The sequence below is a fragment of the Cyphomyrmex costatus genome, unplaced genomic scaffold (genome assembly GCF_001594065.2).
Source record: "Cyphomyrmex costatus isolate MS0001 unplaced genomic scaffold, Ccosl1.0 scaffold474, whole genome shotgun sequence".
Classification (NCBI taxonomy): Eukaryota; Metazoa; Arthropoda; class Insecta; order Hymenoptera; family Formicidae; genus Cyphomyrmex; species Cyphomyrmex costatus.
Window position 1 is genome coordinate 1942 of NW_017279009.1, and position 20376 is coordinate 22317.

The following is a 20376-nucleotide window of genomic DNA, read 5'->3' on the forward strand; positions in this document are numbered from 1 at the left end:
GTGGACAAACGAATGCAATAATGATTTTACCAATATTCGCATTTAAGGTGCCAACTTCACAAAGCAGCTCTGTAATGTTGAAATCTCTAAATGCGAATTAATTGCCGGGATCATATATATGTATATATAACTTATTTAAAATATAAACACGCGCGATATATTTTAACATATTTGTAAAAAAAATGGGTGTAATATATATCTTTAATGTTAATACTTTTAAGCTTAATAATAAACATCACGCGCATGGAAGTAAGCATACATATATGTAGTTGCAGGGAGGAATATTTATTCTGATCCACATTTTATGTAGCGCGAATACGATTATACGAACCGCGAATATCTACTTACCATCAGTCTTGAAAAGTATATGCGTTATCCTCAGAATAGTGGATCTGGCATGTAGTTCACATCCACTTTTGCAGTGGGCAGTAGTGCGCAGCAGTATTTTGTGGTTACAGGTTTTAGGTCGTTATGTCCTCTCTCAGGTTTCTCTCTGATTATACTGAGGGTTATGAAGACTCACATTGCTCACAATCCTTATTTAGCTGAGACACGAACCCAAATCAATAATACAAATGTCCACTAACATGAAAGGAAAAAATATAATTTACTTTTGCCGGTAAACGATTAGTTTCTATAACTTATACATGAGACGGTTGTGTATCTTGAAATGAAAATTATTCAAAGTTAATAAACTTACTATGGATTGACTAACGAAATTACAAGTATTTAAGTGAATAATATCAAATCTTATTGGACCGTGAGGGTTTTAAATTAAATACCGATGAGAACATGCCGTAATAGCATCAAAATTGTTAGTTAATTTAACTCGTGATAGTACTGCGGTAGTTTCGTTAGAATTTACGTTGTAAGTCTGAAAAAATGTCGGCGCGCATTTAAGAATCTATATACGTAGTATATAAATTCACACGAAATTATATTAGAAGCATCCAAGATCCAGACTTGACCGTTATGGCATGTTCGCATTGATATTTAAGTGAATTTGCTCACTTCTATAATTTTCATCTATACATGCATTTATCATGAATACACGATCGATATACCCCTCTTTCATTTCTATAATTATTCTTCAAATGGAATTACTTTCTGTGCTTACAACAAAAAAATTATGAAATAATTTTGTGCACATATTCATCAAAAATTATTGTAAAAATATTATTTTTCAATATGTGAATAAAATTACATTGCAAATGATATAATCTGGGAGTCAATTGTACATCTCAAAATGAGATAAAAATTACAAAAATGAGCAATTCACTCGAATATTTGTAACTATTTCATTTCAACATCTAATGAATTTACTCAATTTTGTAATTTTCATCTCGTTTCAAAATATACGATCGATCCCCTGATTGCTTTATATGTTGATTAACATGATTTTTATTCACCATCCCTATTTGCATCGTGTAAAAATATATTTAGTTATAATTTATTGTATAATCGCCATAAGATGTAGATTGGTATTTATAGGTGTTCTCATATTTAAGACCATCTTAAGTACAGTTTGAAGATGTCATAAGCCTATCACATGCTTGGCTAAGCCAAGCGCAGCAACATTGGCTGCGTTCAGCAGAAAAAGCAGCTTTGCAACTGTTGTAAAATTCTTAAATATAATTGGCTTATACATTTAGATCTAATAAGGAAATAAGGGCAAGACCAATCATATTAAAGAATTTTACAACAGTTGCAAAGCTGCTTTCTGTGCTGAACGCAGCCATTGCCATGGTCTTTATATCCTTAAACTAAAAACGATTAAAAATGCTACGTAAATAAACAGCGATCGTCTTATTCATAATTGCTATAACAATAACAATTGTATTATTCGATTTCATTATTAATAACAGTTGTATTATTGTATCAATATCTCGATTCACTTATAATTAATTCAATTATAATTCATTTGATTCTAAATAGAGACAACGAAGGTTTAAGCTAACAATTGTAATGTATGTTGATTGAAACCAGTGCGCACGTAATAACTATTTTGATTTGTATGTACTATATGTGATAACTACAATGGATTGAATTCAAATTGATATTTTCTAGTAACAGGTCTATTTAGCCTTGTTTCACTAAAGATCGCTTTGGTTCACACTCACCAACTAAAGGTAAAAATGTCATTTCAAACACTGGAATAAACCTGCTCTAAAGCATCGTGGACACAAGGTTTAATATCGTATAAAAGATTTCACTATTTATATACTGACTAATATCACCAATTTATATGGACGATATGAACCGATCGCACTTCTAGGAAATGTACTTTACGTAATTAGTACCAAGCGCAAGATATAATTTCAGACTTAAACATGCCTTGTCTGTAAAACTTTTGCAAACAATTGCAAAGTGTCTTCTTGCATAATAACAATCATTCACATTATCTATACGTATATACTGATCTTAATAAAAAGAAATTATATCCATTACATTATATTCACTTTATATTCAATGTGAGACGTAACATTTAACTAAATTGGCGCATTGCGATCGAACGATCGTAAATAATAAAAAAAAATCAATTTTAATGAAATTATTTGTACAATTTGCGTAACAGATAGTACTTGTTATATCACGGTGACCAGAACTAACAATGTTTTATTACATTATACGTTTAAATGTTAAAATATCAGCAGACAAGCTAATTTATCTCGTCTTGTTGTTTATAAAATGTAAAAATTATAATAAAATTCATTTAAGAGTAATTTTACAGATATCATAAAATTATTATATAAATTATAATAAAATTAATCAAAAAATAATTTTATAATTATTTTATAAATGAATAACCGACTAACATTTTTGATAAGATAGGCAGAGATACTACATAAGAATATTTACATTAGTAAATATGTACAGAAACTCCATAAACACATTTCAAGGCTATGAAAGACGAAAATTTCTGAAAATAAAGATCGAGTTAACGAATGCTTTTACTAAACACGAGATAATCTATTATACAATATATAATATGTATTACATATATATACTATATATTAACAATATATATAATATATACTATATATAATATATATTGTTATATATATTATATATAATATTATAATATATATAATATATATATTCCTAGTGTTATCGAGTCTCTCTACATATTTTCAAAAATTTAAATAAAGTCAATCCTTTCATCGAAAATCGGACTTACATAAATACATAGACAAAAAATACATTTAAACATTTAATTTAAAACAATCTATTTCATTATCTATAAAAACACGAATACGAAAAATAAGTCGTATGTATTTAAATACTTTTACATAACTTTAAAAAAGTTTCTGTATGCAATGCTAGCTCTGGCTATCGAATATAATTTAACTACAATTATTCTATTCGGCAGGACATAATGGCAGAATAAAACTCATCGGATGAAAATTATTAAATGATTATAGAGAAAATGATAAGTGATTTGAGTGAATGTCATTACTACCATTCCGTCGCTTTACTGAATCAAGCAGGCTCTCGCACTTAAAAAAATGCTTCTGTGTATTTCTCTATAGTGTAATTAATATGGCTCAACTCCAAACATCACTAGAGTATCGCTTTTGTGACTCCATCTTCTTAATATAATTTGCAGCGTCAAGTTCTGACATATTACCACGTTCCATCACCACTTTGAGCAAAATGTTGTGTACGTCGCGCGCCATGTTTCTTGCATCCCTAAGGAAGAACATACATAATTTACAATTAGAATATGATTTTTTTATAATAGTATATGCTTTAAACTAACCCGCAAACATAGATATGTCCGTTTTGTTCGCCAATAACACGCCATATTTCCTCCTTATTCTCCTCGAGTAAATGCGTGACGTAGACTTTGTGCGATTGCTCCCGGCTGAACGCGGTGTGCAATATTAAAATGCCGTCCTTCACATATTGCTCTAATTCTTCACGATAGAGATAGTCCTCTTGGCTTTTCCTGCATCCAAAGTACAGTATCGTGTCGCCTGTCGTTTTACCTGGATTTTAATTTAAATATTGATATAAAATTTAAATACACTCTCCTGATGGAAAGAATATGTTAGAAGATATCAAAAGCGAAAACATGTTTACCTGATTTCCTAACAAATTCCCGCTCTTGTATAAAGCCTCTGAATGGTGCTAAACCAGTTCCTGGACCAACCATAATGATAGGGGTACTCGGATGCGTTGGCAAGCGAAATTGAGATTTTCTTACAAAGATTGGAACAAGACAAAGTGGATTGGAAGGATGTTTTTCCTTCAACCAACTGGTCGTCACGCCTTTATTTATTCTACCTGTCGGTGTTTTGTACTCCACCACTACTGCCGTAATGTGAATCGAAGTTGGATGAACCTAAACAGAAAGAATGATTTTTATACAAATTATTTTTTAAGAAAAACCTCTCCTTAAATCATTTTTAAAATTAATTAAAAGATATACCATCGGAGACGAAGATATTGAGTAGTATCGACATTGTAATCGCGGCAAAATCTCGCACAGATGATCTAGTGGTGGCTTTAAGCTGGGAATATCCTCCAAAATATGCACAATATTGCGATTCTCTTGAATTATCCATTGCTGATAAGCAGACTTGCCCTCTGCGCTGGTCGATGACATCAATTTTAGCTTCTCCTTATCTACGGGATCGGTCGTATACTCTGCTAATTCCTTGAGGACATGCGTGCGCGGATTACTTGTAATATCTAAGTAATGTGTTAAAGCAGTTCTGTAACTGCAAGGACAAGGGAATGGATGCTTCTTCGAGGATTCCTCTGTAAAGAGAATAATAGATTATTTTAAACGTAAAAAACACAAACGCATAAATCATTCTCACATAAAATTTGAAGAAAACAGTAAAGAGAGAAAGCAAGTAAATACCGTCTGTATTCGTAAGGGTGAAAACAGTATCCAAATTTGCATCGCATTGTTCACCAATTTTGTTCACCAACTCTGTGTTGTTCACAGGATAGACAGCCAAATGATCACCAGTCTCGTAACGCATTTTGGTATTTTCGATATTGAATTCTATATGCATACATGATCTGTCAGATGTTGGACCATGTAATTCGCGGTTCACTTTCACAGGAGCCAAGAATGGATTTTTCGCATCATATGGTCTACAGATAAAAGATCAAAAATTCTAAAAATGGGAACAGAAATTATTTAATACAGTTCATAGTAAATAACAACTTACATTCTCTGGTTCGTAAAGGAATGAAGACGAGCGATCTCTCCAGTGTAGATGCGTTCGGCTGGTAGATCTACGTGTTCCGTAAGTCTGTACTGTCGAATACTAACATCTTCACCAGCGCCTTCGATGCCAAAGAATTCACAAACAGCCGGCCAAAATTTATCTTTCCACGTAATAAAGTCATCTTCTATGCTGTAATATTAAAATGAATTATTAAAGATATTCTAGACCTAGAGAAAGAAATTCTAGAGAATTGTACAAATTAAGAATGGATAATAAAATTAATAAAATATATTTGTCTTTCTTAACTATAATCAATGTTATAATTAAAAAATATTAATTTTTATTTTAATTGTTTGAATTTTTATTTGTATTTTATTTAAATTGTAGAAATAAAGGAAGTATATTCCCGAAAACTTACTTTGCATCATCATCCCCAAGCCCCAACTCGCACACGCGCGTAGCACCCAGCTGCTCCAATCTGTGATCCACATATATTCCAATCTCATTATAGTGTTCATAGGTTTTATTACCCAACCCGAATACCTAAAACAAATAATAATAATAATAATAATAATAATAATAATAATAATAATAATAATAATAGTAATAATAATAATAATAACGATAAAGCAAAGCGATTATTGACGTGCAATTTGAAACGCGATCATAGGCCGGTATTCATAGTCGGTTCTTATTTCAAGACTGTCTAAGTAATGTCTTAAGATGCTAAAGCGGCCCTCTGATTGGTTCGTAACTCCTCAAGACTGAACTTAAGACGGTCTTGAATATAAGAACTGACTATGAATACCGGCCATACTTGTTTTCCAACGATTCGAGTTCTCGTCGACTTTCGAATCTCGATACCTCGTGCGATATTGGAGCACGTGCTATTCGCGTCACGACACTGTTGACTTGATGACGGTACTGCAGAGCGAGACGGAAGAGCTTAGCACATGACATTCCAATGTTCATGACTAGCAGAGTATCACGCAATCGTATCCAAATGAGAGCAATAATGCAGTCTCACTCATGTACTCTGACGTGTTACCGGTACTTTCACTTTCTATCAGAGAAACTTCGATTTTAAACACCACCGGTATCATACACGAGCGTTAAACGTGCGTTATATAATGCGTTATGTAACGCTTATAGAATCATATCATCCTGTTGTTTATTAAATGTTAAACAAGGACAAATAACGTTCGCAAGCGTTGTGAGCGCCAAGTGGAACGCACCTTATATATTATACAAATATGTTACGTAACAATGCACGACGAACGAGAGGACACCAATGTGAACAGATAAACTGTGAAATAAGATGTGGAGGTTAGAGTCCTATAGATTAGGACTCTAGTGGGGGTTAACGTGTCGCGTTGCATTAATATGGCGCCGTGCCGCCGTGCGTGTCTGACGCCAACGACATCGACATCGACATATTATGGACTGCGCGATCCATTCATAAGTCCCCTCGAAAAGTGTCCGGTGAATTAGACAAAGAGGAAACGCGGTGTGGGTCAATCGCTCGCTCTTTCTAATACTCCTATTGGCTGCTTTTATTACCCGCCCAGTTATGGATGTTAGTAGTAATGTATCGCTAGACGATAGAAAGAGACAGAGCCTGACTCACACTAGAGACCCTCTAATCAGAGTCGCGAAATAACGTCAATAAGGTTAGGTCGGCGATACCATTTTTTCAGCAAAAACCGGAAGTAGCGATCAAATATAATACTACTGCACGTATACGAGCACCATCGCAGTTGCAATGAAAAAATTATGATTGTGATACATTAATACGTAATACATGTGAATCTAAATACAGTTATCAGAAAGAAATTACATTATTATATTTTTTATATTAATACTGTATTTCATAAAATTATATTTTCTAAAATGACTGCGTTGTTCTGCGCCAGACTGCAACAATTTTGCAAAAAAGGGTTATATTATGAAAGTCTTTCCTCGTAATCCTGAAAAAAAAGTAAAATGGGCAGCGAATGTAGGTCGACTTAAATTTGACGCCATGACTATTTCCGGTTTTTGCTGAAAAATGTCAGCATCAATCAAAATTGGAAACGTTATTTCGCGACTCTGATTAGAGGGTCTCTAGACTCACACTGGTCGTTATCTCTTTCTTTCGGGCCGGTCATATTATTTCAGCCTGTGCGCAGTCCATACTATATGTCGATGGCCAACGATGACTCGCTGAAGGCAAAGTGGAATAGACGGAAAAATACTTAGTCGGTAATAGAAAGTTAAGGTAGTTACATCCTAAAATACACTATTCGTTTGAAACTTTCGTTTCAAGTAATTTAGGTATTAATACATATTGCCTGTAAAATTTGAACTTAATTTACCGTCCCGTTCCTAAGATGTTCCTGATGATTTTTCCATAATTACAATTGCAGTATAGTCATTTTCGCCGTAATACGACACGAATTTTCATATAGCATCAAAACCGCATTCAAGAAATTAATGAAAATCGAGTCTTATGTAGTTGGAATTTATGAAGAAGCATGTGTATAACAAGACCGTAAGTATTCACCGATGATATCAAAGTTTGAGTCAATAAAAAATCTTGATTTTATACATTCTCTTGAGAATTGACGAAGTCTAATAGATATGGCAACGTCGCACTTTCAATGACAATGCGATTGCTATCACATAGATTTGATATACCTTCTTCCTCATCAAGAATGAGATTATGCCATTCTTGTAGTTTCTTCGCAAGAGCCGCTTTGCATTTTTCTTTTCTTGCTAAAAATTTACTTTTAATATATTTTTTCCTTTATATCGTGATTGTGCGAACATTTTTGTCTTATATAAATATTTTGACAGCTGTGCTTCGGTGCTTGAGCCTCTCACTGTCGTCTACTCGTAAAAATACAAGTTGCCACGATACGATCTCATTTCTCTTACGTATTTCGTGATTTTCTCTACGTATGCAGATTTTCCTTCTTTTCTTAAATTATCTTATTTCATCATGATTTAATATTGTAAGTGCATAAAATACATGGTTTTTTATTCTTAGATTTTATCTGACTCAGAAGTTAAAGGATAGTTTATTATAAACTCAAATAATAAGTATCCGTAACGTACGAAGTACTTGCGCAAACGCGTGCGTATGAAAACACTAATACCCAGTGAGAAATGACAACGGATCGACGTCAATTCGATGCCGATTTCATTATCATTTCTCACTGGGTAACGATAAAAATCGCGAAACCGACTATGATACACTTAGAAGTTAACGACAAGATTAATGTCTAACGACATGAGCAATTAAGATCTCGCGACGTAACTTAAAAAAGAATAATACATCTTACCGAGCGCTACTTAAAATTTATCGCCAAGTTATACATGAGGTACGGCATGTTGCACGCAATACGTAAAACTCTTCTTTTTCCAATCAGCGTATAATACCTAGATAGGAAAAAGAACTGACTGGAGCGCCGCAGCTAACGCCTGCAACGCCACAAAGATTCTGATTTTAGGGTCGAATGTTTCATCTTTTGATAAAGTTTTACCTGTTAGGTAAGTATAATACATTATCCAATCGCGTGCACGGATTGCTGGATTTACCTAATAGGTAAAATTTACCGAAATATAGAACAACTGGCCCCCCTTAATGAATTGAAGCTGTATTTTGATATACACTATTGAAAATCTATACTATACAGTATATGTAAAGATGTTCACTACAAAATATTTAGGAGAATATAATGCTGCGGAATTGAAGTCCAAGAGAAAAAAAGAATGATCACAAAACAAGATGGCGATAGACTGAACACAAACACCAGCTAACACCGACAACAATTGACACTAATATCACACTAGTACCAACACTACTGTTGACGGTTACAGCGCTATATGAATATATACATCTCGCACTGGACTATGTTTAGATTTCCACTCAAGTATCACTCTATCTTTGTTGTTACCGAACGTTAAACAAGGATGACATGATATTTAGACAGCACTTGGGTGAGAATTTAAACACGCCTCTGGAAATCGGCATTTTCAATTTTGGATAATGTATTTTGAAACGAAATGAAAATTAAAAAAATTAATTTAAAAACGTGAGTAAATTCATTAGATGATTAACTCTGGCCTTTACCTACAATATCGTGATATTTGTGGTAAGAAACTCAGTTGAAGAACCATGAGTGAAGATCGTGGTACGTTTTTCGATATAAACATAATAAATACGAATCAGGCTCGTGGTAGATAGATCGGCCCAAACATAAACAACACGAGGTTAAGATGGAATAACACAATGCTGAATACATGAATGTATTCTAGCATGCATCAGAGCAGGCATGATTGCGTGCATATCATTTAAGAAAACGAGTTCGACGCGTGATCAACTTTGCTGTTGATTATTAGCACACGCCGTCGAGACTTAAATCGCATTAAAAGAGATTAATAAAATTATAAGTGTTCCAATAAATGCATTCATTTTGGTTATTTTTACCTTGTTTCAAGATAATTAACTCAGATCATTTGACCACGATTTGGATTTTTCTACTCATCTTTTTATTAAACTTTATTCCTATTTATTTTTTTTTATTTCATTATTACTGTTTTATTCGAAAAGCTTCATTTTATTTGAAATATCTTACATCTCCTTTTTTTATTTTCTTTTGTGTTGTTCCTTGTTCAATGCTTTGTCTTTTATTTAAAATTTTTAGACAGTTTGAATTAAAATTAATGTTTAATCAATCAATTTGATCTAAAAAGACTTTGCGTTTTATCTACGTATTTCGTACGTCATGCTATTGGCAGCGTATATTGGAACACGGTTTAAGAATAGATACGAAAGTAAAAAATTAAAGACAGAGATTCGAAAAAAGATATGGAGAGAGGAGGGAAAGGGGAGGGAGAGAGGGAGGGGAGGGAGAGAGAAGGAAGAGGAAGGCAAATTCATTATTTGCGTGGTTCGTATCTTTGAGTTACATCCGCGTGCCCATTATCATTATTGTTATCATCATCATTATTATTATTATTAATCATATTATTAAATTAGAATATTAGATTATTATCAATCCGTGTATTATGGAAACTAGCGAATACTTGAACTATGCACAGAGCCTGCTAAAGGACGTAGTAATTTAAATAATTAACTTGACGGCGATTATGACGTACCACGTCCGTATAGAAATGATCACTTATGTACATACAATACATACCGCGTAATTTAATCCTGTGAGATCACCGTCACCGTTCTTGAGCCATTCAATAAACTCCATTGCGTTGTCGGTGGGATCGCCTTCTCCGTACGTAGCCAAGCAAAACACTGCTAAACTATTTGGAATAGTTTTCAAATGTACCAACTCCTCCTGTTGAAAAAAAAAAAAAAAGAAAAATATTTCTAATATCACATTAATCTTTTTTGCGTCGTAAATAATATATCATTTATCATTCGCGATAAGGTCGAGATTGTCGTTAACAAGACAAGACAACTACCAATGTATATGTTTCTACACGTGCGAGAAACGTGTACATTAGTAATAACGAGAATTTCTCGATTGGCTTAACAACATCGGTCAAGAAGTCTCGCTCAGTCCGTCTTACATGGAATAAATATCTTCGTGCGTATAAGTCCCGGAAGTTAAATCGCTTCCAAAAAGATATTTTCTGTCGTTCTTTTTTTCTGAATTTTAAGATTTATTTAATAAATCGCTGTAACGATTCACATACCATGTCGCATTCCTCGGGATCAGCCACCATGCCCTTCATCTTGTATCTGATGCCTTCTTTGGCAAGACGCCCAGCAAATTCTTCAGCAGTACCCGTTTGACTGCCGTAAAAGACAACCAGACTCCGCCCGGAAGTCTTCAGCTTCTTGATAAAAGAATTTTCCGATGGTGGTACCGCGGCGAATGACGTCGGTCTGTAATTGAAGAATTATAGTTTAGTAGCGCATTACAATGTCACTAATCAGATGTGTGCTTAAGGATCTCTTTTAAAAGCCGTTTATAATGACGGTAGTATGTCGTAATCTATCTCTAAAACTTTTAGAGTAAATCTCAATCTAAAAAATAAAATCTCACTTTTAAAGATCGAAAACTGAGCTACTCTTTTTCAAAACTAGCTCAATCTTCACTCTTTGAAGTGAGGTTCCACTGCAAAGAATATAGAGAATAAATTAAATCGAGATTAAAGTTACTTTCTAACATTGGTAGAAACCGTTTTTAATATTACTAATTCCGGTTTAACCAATAAATCTTCTCCTTCCTTCAAAGAAATCCCGCATTATTCGGCAGATAATATAAAATTCCATTTGAATCTATTGAGATTCATCTTTTAGGTAAATATTTGACCAGAGACATGTTTCGATATACACTGTCGGTACTGAAAATCTATAGTTCGTATACTATAAATTTTCAGAACCGACAGTGTATATCGGAACATCACTCAGGTGATCACGGTATCCAAGGCATTTCATATAAAAAAGATAATTACTGGATAGAATAGGATTTCGTTGATGGCGTGATTTCTTCCCGCTTTCTTCTTTTCAGGAGCCACCATGCTGCCGCTAAGAAAAGACCGACGATCAACAATATGTCCAAGACGCCGAAGAGTGACTCATCATGTACTTCTGGTCCGCTTTCGCTTTCCGCCGATCCTGCCATTCTTATAGCCTTCGGTTGTGACGCGTCTACACTCTACGAGAAATTCAACACGAATCAACTTATTAATTGAATGATTTTATTAGATCCTCCTAAAACATAAGCACTACCACCAGACTCTCAAACTCTATGAGATATTTGTCGGATTATGTCTTTCACGGGGAAAATAAAAGTAAAATTCGACACACTTGATCTCACTTTATCTTATCATTTTCAATAAATTCACAACATACTGTAATTAGCATATATGTAATTAGCAATATAATTTCTTGTTATAAATGCAAAATATGTAATCAAATGTATCATAATCGGCGAAGACGGCATAATTTAAAGATAAGCGGTATGCGTATCGGTGCTCCAAAAATTGATTTCTTAAAAGTAATGGTTGGAAATCGTTTTTGAGGTAATTGCAAACTAATCTTTTTGTTAAAAAATCGTTCTTTTTTTAATCGAAAAAGAGATTTTTTCAAACAATTTTTAGCATCCCGAGATACGCGTATCGCCCATCTCTAGCATAGTTAGTCTTTGAAGTCTATCTAAAGTCCAAAATGTTTATATTCCACAAAGATATGACGTAGCCTACGAATTTTAAGAAGTTCTAAAGTTCTTAACCTCATTATAGAATTGAATAAAATATATAAAAAAAATTATCACATACTCAAAACAGTGAATACAGCGAAATTTGATTTTTACTATTTCGCCTTTATCAAGGTTGAATGTCAGAGATAACGTCGCACGAGTGTGTTGTGGATAAATTTATTTATTTTATTATAGTAGCATTTATTTATAATACATCGATTCCGTGTTCCAAATTCCATTTAAAATTCGGATTTTTTTCTTCTTTCTTTCCAAATCCCTACTCTTATAATGCTAATAAGTCTTACAATAAAATACATGATATAAATAATAACATTCTTACACAGGCTTTTGCATAACGGTCGATATTCATTAGTTATTATTTTAAGCATCGAGTTTTCACAAATTTGTGTTGATCGTCCGTATTATATAAAAAGTCTTATATAAAAGTAATATGTGAAGAATGTGGAATTAGTAAAAAAAAAAGTCAATTAGAAAAGGAGATACTTATTATCAATTTGGAAATAAATCGCGTTTAATGATAAGTTAATCAAGTCGAACGAATGCTAATTGCTTGAGAAAGGGGATGCGCCTGCCTGGACAATGCACTTAATACTTTTGTCGCCTGATAGTAACAAAGAAAAGTAAACGACTTACTTAATAGAAGAATTGTTCAGTACGAAGTTCTGCGCTGTATTCATATCACAATCATTCAAACGCAAAGTATCGAGATGTATACTTCCGTGTCAGCGACTGAACTGATGTATATTGACTTGTTTTCTATTACTATTACGCGAAATGACCAGCTCGTGTTACTGTTGATGATTAAACAAAGAAACGATTTTAAATCTCGTATTTCGTACTGTATGTCATTCGCGCGACATTCAGCAGAGATTTAACAGGTATCATTATCGGCTATGACGTAGCATCGCGATGACGTGCATAATAAAGTGGCATTATATCATTCGTATATTAGTCTGCATATTTCATGACTTTATTCCCTCCAGAGCGCGATGTTATTTTGTCATTTTGACATGAAAAAAAAACTTAAATTATGCGGTGCGCTGCAAATACACGAAAAACTAAAACTTATATAATTATTGTGTCATTGCGAGTTTAACCGCTTGCGTAACACAAGTGAGTTCCATTAAATACACGATATTACCGCGTTCGTCGCGAAAGAATTACTTTACACTTGTCCGAGTGCGCGCGTCATAAAAAGAGCAATGAGCTCGAAAACAATGTCATTCTATTGTATATATGTTAATGCTTGCAAGCATTACTGCTTATGCTGCTTATCTATCTTACTTTCTTCAGTCACCTTATCTTAGATTTATTCCACACACGACTTAACCATCTAAAAGAGTCACGATAACGTCTAAAAATCGTCTCGAATGAAAAAAAAAATCACGTAACTCAAGTCTACTTAGTTCTTCATTATATTAATATATGAATATATGAATATATAATATATGAATATATTTAAAAAAAGCGCGTTTTATCATAATTTTTTATAATACTTACATTATCGACTGTCACAAATGAATCTTAAATATTCATAATCTGTTGATCATTGAGTTTACAAGCGTTTATCGAAAGCTAATCATTTATTTAACACAAGTAACCTATCGTCTACTTATAAACTTTTTGTGGCCAACAAGAAAGCACGATTTTATTGAATAAAATATCTAAAAAGAGAGGGCACAATTTTTTATGATCATTTGGGAATCATTTTATTCCTAGATTTTCTAATATACTTTTTTCATGGAAATTAAAATTATTATAATAATGACGCTGCATTCAAGAAAAGATTAGATAGTACATTAAAATGACGTTAATACAATCCTTATTCACATCGTTACGAAATTGCTGCATAAGAGTTGAATCAACAACTCTGAATTAGTTTTTAAATTACTAAAGCATAACTGTCAGCAATTTCATAACGATGTACATGATTTTATTAACTTCATTTATATAAATCTATCAATTTTTCCTTAAGTGTGTAGAGTCATTATTACGATAATTTTCAATTTCCGCGAAAAAAAATACATAAAAAATAAAACGATTCCGGAACGGTCGCTAAAAGTGAAAGTTATACCTTCATTTAATTAGATACAGATCTGAAAATAATTTTATTGGTCTCTATCAAGGTAATTACATATAACGCTCAAATTCTGTAGTTACTAGAATTGATAACTTATCAGTATTACTCACTCTGAAATTCCTACAATTCCTTATTTTAATAATCTAACAAAATTATTTTTGAATCTGTATCTAGCTAAATTTTTAAATACTTCAACAAAATCGTTCTCTCTCTCTCTTTTCACGCTAAAATATAAAATCATATTCTCTATTTAATGCAAATGAACAAACACGCCAAAAGAAATATTTTATCTTCATATTTTATTTATTTCATATTTTATTTATTTCTATTATTTCTAATAGTTTTCTAAAAATAACTCTTTAAAAAGGTCACTTATGTATTAATATACATATATAAAGAAACCATGAAAATTCCCGTGTTTATAATCAAATTAAAATATGTCAGAAGACGGTTTTTCTATTATATAATGATTTTAACACATCGCTATTCGCGTCAATTGTGAGCTCACTGAATGTATATTAAATAATAACAAGAAAAATTCCGTAACTTTTTTTCTAAGAAACAGCAGATATTTACAAAATTGATAAAGAGTTTGTCCATACTATTTTGTAAATACTGAATATTCAATGAATAACTTTTAAACGTAAGTAACCAGTAACTAGATAGCTTATCGCTGGAAACAAAAAACTGAAAATTGCTATATGTACTGGAAAGTAAAACTGAAAAATGAATTTTAGGAATTCTTTATTCGATTCTCAATTATTATGTATCGTTTTTATCATAATTATAGTAATCTTGTCGTATATCTTATAAGTACTATGTTTGTTACAACCTCAAATAATGATAAACTGTCATCAAAAATTGTCTGATAACCTCAGAAACCTTCAAGATATGTACTGTGATGAAGTATGATTAACAATGACATTGCCTAATTATTCATTCAATTTTTATAACTTTAATTAAATTTCTTTAATTTTTGCTATTGAATAATATCTAATGAATTCGATTGATGAATCAAATTAGTGAACACTGGTATATAATTAAAATCGTACAATATATGTCGATTCATCTAAATGTAAAAATAAAATGCAAATATTTTAAATTACAAAATATTTTACTTAACAATAAACGCGCAATAAACTACAGGATTTCACGGTTTAACTTATTTTTATATTTATATTAAACACACTCTAAAACTTTTAGAGTGAATTGTATAATAACTCTGAAGAGTGAAATCTGACTCTTAAAGACTGAAAATTATGCCACTCTCTTTCAATACTGGCTCAATTTTCACTTTTTAAAGTGAGATTCCATTTTAAATAGTTTAGAGAGTATCTTTACGTCTCAATTTATATACGACGACTTTAATATGCATCAATGCACAGTCAGTTCAGTCGAATTTGTTATAAAACATCTCACTAGTATTAATTCATACATTCTCTTTCTCTAATTTCACATACGCAAACTAGATACTTACATGATAACTGTATCGTATTGAATTTCAAACAGAGCAAGACGTTTCATTTGGATGGGAGTCGTTTGACCACGTTGTGATTGACACGAGTGACAACAAGTCACTCATAGCGCTCGTCTAGTAGAAAAATTCTAGACTGGTTTTTGTAAGTAGTTAAGGTCAATCACAACTGATCAAATAGATTGTTTCAGTTCCAATTATCATTTGTGCACCTTTTAATAGATTTTAATTAATTCATCAAATAACATGAATTTTTATATAAATAATACTAAATACTTGAGAAGAATAACCACGTATTTTAGGTATAGGACGATTTTATCTAAAACATCTAAAAATTTGGCTAAATGTAGATAAGTATAAACCCGAAAAGAATTTTGTTGAACCAAAATAATTATATAGAATGTTCAAACTGATTGCTAGAATATTAAATTTTTTTGTAATATTGCTCATCATGTTTGAGTTTTCTATATAAAAAAATATTATGATGGTTCAATAAAATTATTTTCAGAGAATTAAAAAATCTTTTACTTCATTGAACATAAATGTATTTGAAAAATCATATCATTTGTCTTGATGTACACTGTTAAATATCAAAGAGATAACAACCCAACAAGGATAACCCAACAAGGATAACTTAATAAGAATAATCCAAGCTAAAGTTAAATAACGTTTTATTACTTTTAACTTTCATGTTATCAAAATTTAAATTAATCTATTTCTGTAATTAATTTCAAAATAAACAACGTTTATTCAATTAACGTACACAGTTTATAAATAATAAACTAAATTGCAATCAAAAATACATATTCTCAAATTAAATCGTTTCCATTATTTTAGTTGAATTAGCCACATATTGAATAAAAACAGTAGCGACCTACAAAAATGATTAAAAATAATTCAAATTTGACATTATAAATTTAATAGTATGATAAAAAGCATGTCACGATCTGCTCAGAATTCACAATTTCCGATGATCACAGCTTCACAATTCATATATTTCGTGTCATCGCTTATGTCGATACGATATTTAATTTTCTTACCGGTAGATCCATGTTGTATACACAGCGAAAGAGCGTACAGCGATCGTGGAAAAAAATTCGCAAGCAATGTGCGCGTGGAATCGTACAACGTCCGAGCAATCACGCGCACGAACTTTCCACGATGACGATCAGTGCATAACTGAAAATGCACAGAGTGGAGACTAGATTACGCGGAACACGATTGTACTTCAGTATACATGCGTCGTACACGCGCGGCCATCGCTGTTACGATTATCACCGCGACATGAGCCATCGCAATAAAGTAGCAAGTCATTTTACGTGTAACTAAACGCTAGATACGTAATTATACTACGCGGGTATCTGCTCGAAAAATACATTTCCTCATGCAAAATACATCATGAAATTGACCAAACCCGAAAATTTCGATCGCACAGAAGCCTTCGTTATCTCCCTCACATGAAACATGCTTTCTCTATGACCTGTAGCATACGCACAAAGTTGAAAAAATACGCACACGTATTTATTCGGCATCAATCTTAACTCTTTGTCCGCGGTAATACAAGATTTTCACCTTCGTCTGTGTAAAAAAAATATCATTCTCTTGGTAACAATAAAAAAAGTGATTACTCAATTTACTTTCTTCCTTTTAAGTACTGGTTGTTTCTAACAAAAAATATATCCTTCATAGTCCTTAAAAAATATACATATGTATACATATTACAAATTTTAGAAAACGTTATATCCTCAAAACAAGAATTTATTTTCTTTTATAGAATACTATAAATATAAAATATTGATGGAAGAAGCGACCTTATAGTAAGCAAATTAAATTCATTTTAATTTAATAATTTCCTATCATAGAAAAGTTGATATATATTTTTACTTACATTTTACAGATTTAAATTTATCTATCAGAATTTATAATAGAAAATTGACCATTAAGATCTAACTAGTGCAGGATTAAAATCAGTCGTTCTTTAAGATTAATGAATTTATATATATTACAGCAACACATATAGACTTGTATTCTGATTATTCTCACCAATATTATAATTAATTAACATTTATGCAAGCTCTATGCAAATCTTCTATTCAAATAAAACTTCTACATTAATAAGTCTTTGTGATGAATGACATTAGCCGAGAATCATAACACAACCATTTATAAAAATTATTTTGTCACGTAGACATAACTGATGTCTATCGTCATTCGCAGCTGCAAATGTTTAATGACATTTCGATCCTAATTGAAATCTAGATCACCTTCTTATAAAAAAATTCAGTTTGATGTATTAGGTTGCTCTCGAAAAGTTCGTTTCAAATTTTCTAGTTTGAAATAGTAATACTAATTGTACATTTAAAAAATTAACGATTATACCATTTGACAGAGTAAAGTTTCAGTTTTAAGAATTTGATTTCTTAATTGCGATGCGATGATTTTTAATGGAGTTATGAGCAATTGAAGTCAAAATGTTCCTTCACTTAACTTGAATAACTCAGGAATAAAAAATAGTAGAAACATTAAAAAAAACTTTTATAAGAAAAGCTTCAAACTTTCACGGTAGGTAGTCGAAAATTTTCGCAAATTTTTTTTGGCACGTAAAAGATCCACAAAAAAAATTTTATCTTTTTCTGCTCATAGTTTTTTATATATAAAAATTATCAAACTCACACAGCAACTTAAAAAATATAGTAACCTCGAAAAAAATTTCAAACTTTAAGACTTTTTATTTAAATTTCGTTCATTTTTTACGAAGATGTTCTGTATACAATTTTGATTTAGAAAATTGAAACGAACTTTCCAAACAATCTATATAATATTAATATGTGTTAATTGATATATATTGCCATTGTACATTAACTTAATCTGATAATGAGTGAAATGCAAATCCAATAATTACGTATAAAAAGGAAAATATATCTACTATAAACCAATTAGATCTTACATGTATAAATAATATATAATATAATAAACTAACAAGAAGGAAACCGCAATGATTAACGGTCAAAGCCAATAACGGTCAAAGCTGGATCACAATGCTTATTAAAATTATGTGGGGTATGTTAAGTTAACACCCCAACTATAGTACTCAGTAGTTTTGATTAGAGTTCCCACTTCCTTTTGACGAGACGAAGAGTTCCCTATAGTTAATAACAAGAGTTTCGCTCAATAAACATTTCTTTTACATTTTTTAAAAATGGGGTGCTAACTTTTTATCGAATTTCGAGGTGGAATAGTTCTGAGCGGCTTAATAGCTTCAATTTGCGATTGCCTAGAGTTCCTGATATGTAAAAAAAATTTTCGAAAAAAAAAAAATTGAAAATTTTTGAAGAATTAATTTTTAGATACAATAGTTCTGATGATAATTCCTGCTTCTTTTTGACGATACGAAGAGTTCTCTATGATTTTTAATGACATATGCGCTTAATAATCATTTTTTAATAATTTTTTAAAAATGGGGTGCTAACTTTTTAACGAAATTCAAGGTCGCATAGTTCTGATCAGCTTAACAGAACTATTTTGTGAATACCTAGAGTTCTTGATACATAAAAAACATTTTTGAAATATAATGAAGTTTAAAAAAAATAGTGGAAATCTTTGAAAATTTGTTTGAGAGTACCGAGTAGTTCTGAGTAGCGTTTCTTATAGTACTCGACGAGTTCTATCGAAAACTGTAAGGTGAAGAAGCGATTGGACCAACGGTTTGCAAGATACAGCGACATTTGTCGGAAGATCAACAATTCTTAGAGTATATCTCGGAAACCGTTGGTCCAATCGCTTTGAGTCCTGATACTTTTCGACAGAACTCGCCGAGAACTGTCCAGAACTCCGAACAGAACTACTCGGTACTCCCAAAAAATTTTGACTTCAAATTTTTTTCTAAGTCCCACGTCGGAAAATTTTTTGAGAGTACCGAGTAGTTCTGAGTAGCGTTTCTTATAGTTCTCGACGAGTTCTATCGAAAACTGTAAGGTGAAAAAGCGATTGGACCAACGGCTTGTAAGATACAGCGACATTTGTTAAGATCATACAATTTTTAAATAAGTATATCTCGGAAACCGTTGGTCCAATCGCTTTGAGCCTTGATACTTTTCGACAGAACTCGCCGAGAACTGTCCAGAACTCCGATCAGAACTACTTGGTCTCCAAAAAAATTTTCCGACGTGGGATTTATAAAAAAATTTTTGATCAAAAATTTTTTGGGAGTACCGAGTAGTTCTGTTCGGAGTTCTGGACAGTTCTCAACGAGTTCTGTCGAAAAGTATCAGGGCTCAAAGCGATTGGACCAACGGTTTCCGAGATATACTCTAAGAATTGTTGATCTTCCGACAAATGTCGCTGTATCTTGCAAACCGTTGGTCCAATCGCTTCTTCACCTTAAAGTTTTCGATAGAACTCGTCGAG

At 32.1% G+C, this 20376-nt stretch overlaps 1 protein-coding gene across 3 annotated transcripts in view; it reads right to left on the minus strand.

The window, feature by feature from the left end:
* Positions 1 to 3312: 3312 nt before the first annotated feature.
* Cpr (Cytochrome P450 reductase) overlaps positions 3313 to 20376 on the minus strand; it is a 26795-nt gene continuing 9731 nt past the window's right edge. For 2 of the 3 annotated variants that reach the window (XM_018545100.1, XM_018545099.1), the window contains exons 2-11: positions 11649 to 11851; positions 10884 to 11076; positions 10373 to 10522; positions 5605 to 5729; positions 5187 to 5375; positions 4871 to 5109; positions 4433 to 4764; positions 4084 to 4345; positions 3761 to 3989; positions 3313 to 3690 (exon numbers count right to left, since the gene is read on the minus strand). In XM_018545100.1, coding sequence (XP_018400602.1) covers positions 3546 to 3690; positions 3761 to 3989; positions 4084 to 4345; positions 4433 to 4764; positions 4871 to 5109; positions 5187 to 5375; positions 5605 to 5729; positions 10373 to 10522; positions 10884 to 11076; positions 11649 to 11818 — 2034 coding nt within the window. In that variant the 5' untranslated portion in view covers positions 11819 to 11851 and the 3' untranslated portion in view covers positions 3313 to 3545. Of the gene's footprint in view, positions 3691 to 3760; positions 3990 to 4083; positions 4346 to 4432; positions 4765 to 4870; positions 5110 to 5186; positions 5376 to 5604; positions 5730 to 10372; positions 10523 to 10883; positions 11077 to 11648; positions 11852 to 17009; positions 17132 to 20376 lie in introns of those variants that run through there. The other variant, XM_018545098.1, reaches the window with a different exon arrangement.